This window comes from Microtus ochrogaster, unplaced genomic scaffold (assembly GCF_000317375.1).
Source record: "Microtus ochrogaster isolate Prairie Vole_2 unplaced genomic scaffold, MicOch1.0 UNK27, whole genome shotgun sequence".
Lineage (NCBI taxonomy): Eukaryota > Metazoa > Chordata > Mammalia > Rodentia > Cricetidae > Microtus > Microtus ochrogaster.
In genome coordinates this window covers 4,603,020-4,610,132 of record NW_004949125.1, presented here as the reverse complement: position 1 = coordinate 4,610,132, position 7,113 = coordinate 4,603,020, and the positions used below count along the sequence as shown (strand labels likewise).

The following is a 7,113-nucleotide window of genomic DNA, read 5'->3' as shown; positions in this document are numbered from 1 at the left end:
GACCTGGATAGAAGTGGGAGGACCTTGGACTTCCCGCAGGGCAGGGAATCTGGACTGCTCTTCATTCTCAAAAAAGAGGGGGAATGGAGTGGGGGGAGGAGGAGGGAGAGAGGGGAGTGGGGGAGGGGCAATGTGTGGGAGGAGGGGGAGGGAAATGGGGAGGAGGCAGAAACTTTTTTAACAACTAAAAAAAAAATAAAAAAATAAACAAAAAAATATTTTATAAAGAAAAAAATGAACTTTCAAAATCCAGAAACACCCAAAATGTGCAATGCTTCTGTTCCTAAGCATTTCAGATGGAAGACATTTGCATACAGATGTGTTTCATTTCGGCATCCCCGTCACCATGGTACTCTGGCTCACAATCACCCTGCACCCCACTGCATCTCTCTCTCACACAACTGTGGAAGGATGACCATATGCTTCTGTATCTGAGTTATAGGAAGCAAAAGAAATAGCACAAACATCACTGGAATGAAAAAAGCATATCACTTGTTGGGATGCAACACGGCTTGCCCAAAGCCTTGTTCAGTCGTGTTAATGTTGCTGGGGTCACTGCACAGGTCAGACCTGGGTTAGTGTCTGCTATGTCACACACAAGAATGAACTTTCTGTCTCCAAGTTCTTAAGTCACAATCAACTAAGAAATCAGGAACTATCCCCCAAAGTCAACAGGCCAACTACACTATCCACTATATTGCCTTTGATGAGTCACCAAAGATAGTTACTGATGTCACTCAGATTACAGCAAGACCATATCGAATGACCTGATTAGCCATACTTCTTCCTTAACTGAATTGTGCTACGGATCAAACCCAGGCCTTCACTCCTGATACGAAGAACTCTACCAACCAAGTACAACCCCAGCCCAACTTCCCCCTTAGAGCAAAGGAAACAAGTGTTCTCCCTTGTCGCTGAAGGCTTTCTTCTAAAATCGACACCCCAACAGGCTGTGCTTCCCAAAGCCAGTGGCCTAGAGTGCTGGCATATGCACTTCCATGAGAAGAATGGAGAACCAGGAGAGCTGAGAAGACTATGGTACCAGCCTTGGCAGAAATGCCTTTCTTCAGACACTCTTTCAGCTGCATGTTGCCCATCTAGGACCAGGTGGCAATACACAAGGCTCCCAGAAGGAGGGCTTGGCACTGGGTTCCTACATGGTGGGTGGGTATCACTTCTAGTTCAAGACCAGCACCACAGCAGAGGTTTTTCAAAAACCAAATCAATTCCCCTGTTCCAAGTAGAACTGGCTCAGAATGACGCCAGCAAATAGGTATGCAACTAAGATCTTTTTAATGGCAAAAGTCTAAACTCAGGCTTTTGGGTAGAAACAAGCTCTTAATGCTCCTGCCAACTCAAAATGAGTGGTAACTCCATCCAGGAAGCCAGAGACTCACCTCCTCTTTAGACTCACTGTTCTCTCGTTCCCGAGGCTCCTGCTTGACATGTGTGACCATGGCAAAGGCGGCCCGGTCATGGCTGTCGGCCAGGTTGATGACATTGGTAATGGATGGAAGCATAGCTCCCTGGCAGCTGGTACCGATGGCTGTGCTCTTCTCACACACGGCCAGGAGGAGCTAGAGGATCACGGGAAAGAAGACCATTTTAAAGCCGACGCCTGGCACTGGGAGTGTGTGAACACCTAGACATCAGAACAGACACAGACAGACAGTGCAGGCCCACAACTCAGGTCACAGCACCCAACCCAGGTCAGCTGCAGGCCTGAACTTGCTTCTCGGTTGATCCTCCCCTCTGCCGCAGAGACCTCACCCAGGCAGAGCCCTCTGCTTCACTTCCTTCTGCCGTTCCTTCTCACTTCAGGCGGCACAGCCCCCAGTCCAGCCAGGGAGCCTCCTAGGCCATCTTCAGACCCCCTCTCTCAGAATCATCTCTCTGCACACAACCAGCCCCATGACTCTTTCTCTCTCCAAACCCCTCAAAGACTTTGTATAGCTGCAGAGAACCAGCCCATACTCTTTGGGGACTGAGAGCACCTAAGATCTTCTGTGATGTGCTATCACCTTTGACTGCCTCTGTGGTCCCCTTGTGTTCTCAGCACTTCCTGAGGACATCTGCAGTGTAGCAGCCCCTGCAGATCACTACAGGGCCACTGCTTATGCTGCCCTAGGCACTGAGAAAGCATCAATTCTTCATAAACAGGACCCATGGCAACCAGCTGTCACTGAGGTCCATCCAGAACAGGTCCCTTCGATTCATTGAAAGATGAATTTAAGAACTGTTTGCTGCAGCTGTCTCTGAGGGGAAAGCTGGTCTCACTCTCTCTAGATGGTGAGTCTGCTAAGCACTAGTAACCCAACAAACCAGCGGCCTGTGCCTGAAACCTTTGAGCAAGAGTGGCCCAGGAGTTCCCTGCGATCCTCATGGCAGACTTCCCTCCTAGGGAAAGAGCAAGCCCTCTGCAGGCTCGACTTCACAGACTGCACATGCCTGCCTGCTGCTGCCCCAGGCCCAAATCCTCACACCAAGGAACCCAAAGCAACAGCACTGGCAAGCTGCCCACGCTGTTTTGTGACTGAGGAGATGACAACCTCAACATCCACTCAACTTTTGAGACAGATGAAATGTAAAGATGTTTCTAAGTGAAGATGAAGGAATATCTGCCCACTAAAGTTTCTTCTGGCTTTCTGATATGGGTTCACAGTAAGATGAGAAATGTTGTCTTAAGTCCCTACTTCTAATTATCAGCAAGGCCTGTTTGTCTCCCCTGCAGTGGGACAAGAACAGGTGCATGATGGGATACTTCTATACCTCCTTATATTGTAGGACGCAGTGATTTGATGAGAACGGTCCCCATAGGCTCACATGTTAGAATGCTGGGGCCCCAGTTAGTGGAACTGTTTGGGAAGGATTAGGAGGTGTGGCCTTGTTGGAGGAGGTGTGTCACTAGAAATGGGCTTTCAGGTTTCCAAAGACTTTTGCCATTCCCAGTGTGCTCTAAGCCTTGTGGCTTGAGGTCTGTGAGCTCTCAGCTGTTCCTGCTGCAATGCCTTAGCTATACCTTGTGGACTGTAACCCTCTGGACCATACGCCCAATTAAATGCTTTCTTTCATAAGTTGCCATGGTCATAGTGCTTTCTTTTCACACAGCAACAGAAAAGTGTCCAAGTCACAGGATAACCTGCTGCCTTCTATGTCCCCTCAGAAACCCCCCCGGCTCTCTCAGCCACAGAAGTTGAGTTTATCCACTCTACCTCAATGCACTGCTTGATCCAGAAATGGCTTCCCATGGCTTCCCAATTCTGGGAACAGGTGATATACAGCAGGCGCTCATAGACACGGCGTTTCATAGAGTTGTCAAAAACCTCGAAAAACTTGGCCCTGATCAATGGCTGGGCACAACGAAGCCCAGACAGAAAGGCAGGCTCAAGCTTTGCAGTCAGCTCACTGCCAGAAAGTGCCTCATCCCTGCAATGACAGGAGGTAAGAGAAGACGTAAGAGCCAGGGGATCACCCAGATCAGTGTTCACGATGATGTACACCAGCTCCCCCAAACCAACTCCGCTGGAACACCGGGGTGTGTTTCCACCATGAAGGCTTGAGCAACACTTCTGCAAGGGCTCAGAAATGCTAGCAAGGGTGCTGCTGAGATGGGTCAGTTAAATCATTAGCTGTACTTCCTGGAGTCAGGCTTGAGTCCCAGAACCCACATATGGCTGCCTACAGCCCTTTGTAACTCCAGTTTCAGTAGATCTGATGCCCTCTTTTGGCCTCCAGGGATACTGCATATATATACATCCAGGCAAACACCCACATATACAAAATAAATCTTTTTAAAAAAGACAAAGAAATGCCATTAAGGTATGTCACCCTAATATCAAAGTGAGTACTCAATTTAGACACAAGTACAAGATTGAAGTCATATTGCACTGCCGAGTGGAAGAACACACTACGAACCCACAGGCAATGTGACCAGTGCTGATTACCTGTAAACATAGTTAACAAGGTCCAAAAACTGGGCATTTAGTTCAAGGTCTTCTGGGAAGCGTTTCTCTATGTAAGTCATCATTTTCACGAGCAAGATCGACTTCTCCCGGAGTGTAGGTGTCTACAAAATCGGTTTCCCCAAAGAAAGTGCCAATTACCTCTACTTGAAAAACCACAGATCCAAAAGCATTTCACAGCCACCTTTCCAACTCTCCACGCTCCCATTATTTTAACAATAACATTATTATTTACTGCAATCAAGCCAGTTCATTTTTAAAGAAAGAAAAAAAAATCAAAGGTGGTTGTGATTATTCTTGGGTACGCCTCAAAAAGTCAAGACACAGCAATAAGCATCTTCCCCACCACGACTCACTTTGGAAACGAGTCCGAAGCTGCCAAACCCCCTCCTTCAGGGCAGTCTCTCGCCAGCAACAGCATTTCACAGCTCACCTCCACCCCATTAAAGACTAAACTCACAAATAAGACCCACACAGCGTTTTAACAAAAGAAAAGCCACCGTGAAGAGCAGCTGGCCAGTCTATCTGCTTGGCCCGCTCAGGGAACTCCCGGTCAAGCTAAGCTATGGTGGGGACAATCCGTCATCGCCCTTATTCCACAGGGGTCAGGAAAAAGAGTAGAATGGGACTGCTTCCACATTCCTGGCTTCAGAGAAAGCCAACCCGGCAGCTTACCTGATTGGCTGCCATTGGGGAATTATTCTTAACCCACTCCTCCACGATCTTCACCACAGCTCGGAGGATCTTGGCATCTGGGGATTTCTCGATGAGGGAGGTCAGGATGGTCTGGATGAAGTTCTTCCGCATCTCCATGCTCATCACCGCCAGCCGAGTCTTCACAAGCTCCAAGCTCAGCATCACCAGCTCACTTGTTCCAGCTGTGCAGAGAAAGGACAGACACCTGGGTCCAATCCCTACAGATGCACTTAAAGGAGCCACTGCCCTGCAAAAACTGCTTATGAAGGTTTTCACTCTAGACCTTTTCTGAAATGTCACTTCTTTAAGACTGCATCTTGCAAAGTACCCTCTAGCAGCCCCAAACACAAGAACGGGGCGGGGGGTGACAGAGTTGATGGAGCCTGCACAGGCACCCCAGCCTCTCCACATCCTACGTGAAGCTACTTGGCACTTGGGTCCTGGGGGAGCCTTCAGCAGCCATGGGAAACACAGCACACTGCTACCGCTCCCCCCTCCCAGTTGGTAGGAGCCTGACATACGTCTTCAGAAACAGGAATTCTGATTAGGCACTTTGTCGTAAAGTACTGCGATAGATAACTGTGGTTGTGAAGGTTCACATGGACTCGCCACTTTCGGTTGCTTTTCATTCTTACACCCTCAAATTTTAAACTTGATTTTTGGTCTAAGCCATGTTTTGACTTTAAAACTCTGCCACAAGAGCCTATTATCACAACTTCACATTAACCGATGTTCACGGTAGTGTTCAAACACAGCCTGTACTGCCCAGATGACCCCCAAAGTCCGTGGAGTAAGAACACCAGTCCCAGGCTGTTACCTGCAGTTGCTTCAGTGCCCCCAGACGCTGCCTGAGGATTTAAATGCTCTCGGACCATCTTCTGGAGGGAGCGCATAAAGACAGAGATCAGCCTGTCGATGTAGCTGGGGTTGTTGCAACAGGCCGACTTGAGGATCATAAGTGTCCCTGCAAGGCAGGAATAGCAGTGATTTTACAAAGACATAACAGCTGTCCTGGGGAGACAATTCCATCAGTACAGTGCCTGCCTGGCATGCCCAGGGACCAAGTTTGATATCTCATAGTCAGAAATGGGGACAAGCAATTGTAATCCCAGCATTGCAGAGACAGAAGACAGGCAGGTCCTGGGCCTCACATACACGCAAAATAACAGCAAAATTAAGTAACAGAAGTGTGCTTTTAAAGCCATCAACCCTGCCAACTCTAAAAGCTCCTGTCTGCAGGACACTGTTCACATTCTGAAGCATGAACTGTCACCCTGAATCTTAAGTTTGCCCACACTACCCTACCCTCCAGAGTCGACTTCTGTGCTTCAGTACAAAACATAGCTTCCCTGATGGGCGGTGGTGCACACACCTTTAATCCCAGGAGTCGGGAGGCAGAGGCAGGTAGATCTCAGTAAATTTGAAGGCAGCCTGGTTTATAAAAGTGAGTTCCAGGACAGCCAAGACTGTAACACAGAGACACCCTGTCCCTGTCTCAAAAAAACAAAACAAAACAAAAAGAAAAAAGAAAAAATTCTTCCCTTCAGTTTTGGATCTTAGGCTTTGACAAATTATCCTCTGTAAAGCTTTTTATCCCATGATGTTTGGGAGAAAGTAAAACAGGAGCAAAATCCTTAAAAGAACAACAACAACAAAGGTCAAGCCTATCTGAACATGAAAATTTTTAGAATTTATTGCGTGCTTCTATGAAAATTGCCCAAGATCAGAACAAGAACACTGAGTGAGATCTTCCACTAGTGAGGTGAGATGATTATTAAAATCATCTTGACCCTGAGAGAACTTGACTCCTACTCCTGGGTCACATCAAAGACCCATCAGAGGGCATCTGTCATTTATAGGTGTCAACATCCCAGGTGTGGACAATTTCAGGCTTGTCCTTGTTTAAACCTGGTTCTGCACAGCAACCAGTGTATAGTCAACCTGATTTTAAGCCAGGTAACCGAATCCAGGCTGAATATGGGATGTGTTGAGGCTGGAGAGATGGTTCAGTGGTTAACAGCACTTCCAGAGGACTCAGGTTCAGTTCCTAGCACCCACATGGGCAGCTCACAATTGTCTGTAACTCCAGTTCCAGGGAACCAGGTACTCTCATACTGACACACATACAGCCAAAACACCAATGCACACAAAAATAAGTATTTTTTAAAAAGAAAGAAAAAAATGGAATGTATCCTGCTCTGCTCTCCTCTAAGGACATAACAGTGACAGAACTAAATTCACCAGACAAGGAGGACCTTGGCACAGCCAATCACCATGAGACACCCCAACCTGTAGTCACCTACAGAGCGAGGCAGGGCCTATGGGGGTCACCCTACAGAGGAGCGAGGCAGGGCCCATGGAGGTCACCCTATAGAGGAGGGAGGCAGGGCCCATGGGGGTCACCCTATAGAGGAGGGAGGCAGGGCCCATGGAGGTCACCCTACAGAGGAGGGAG

At 48.0% G+C, this 7,113-nt stretch overlaps 1 protein-coding gene across 11 annotated transcripts in view; it reads right to left on the bottom strand.

The window, feature by feature from the left end:
- Positions 1 to 7,113, bottom strand: part of Trrap (transformation/transcription domain associated protein) — a 102,888-nt gene that overhangs the window by 35,863 nt on the left and 59,912 nt on the right. For all 11 annotated transcript variants that reach the window (XM_026789732.1, XM_026789737.1, XM_026789734.1 and 8 more), the window contains 5 exons: positions 5,476 to 5,622; positions 4,638 to 4,840; positions 3,945 to 4,066; positions 3,213 to 3,426; positions 1,398 to 1,577 (listed from right to left, as the gene is read on the bottom strand). In XM_026789732.1, coding sequence (XP_026645533.1) covers positions 1,398 to 1,577; positions 3,213 to 3,426; positions 3,945 to 4,066; positions 4,638 to 4,840; positions 5,476 to 5,622 — 866 coding nt within the window. The remainder of the gene's footprint in view (positions 1 to 1,397; positions 1,578 to 3,212; positions 3,427 to 3,944; positions 4,067 to 4,637; positions 4,841 to 5,475; positions 5,623 to 7,113) is intronic.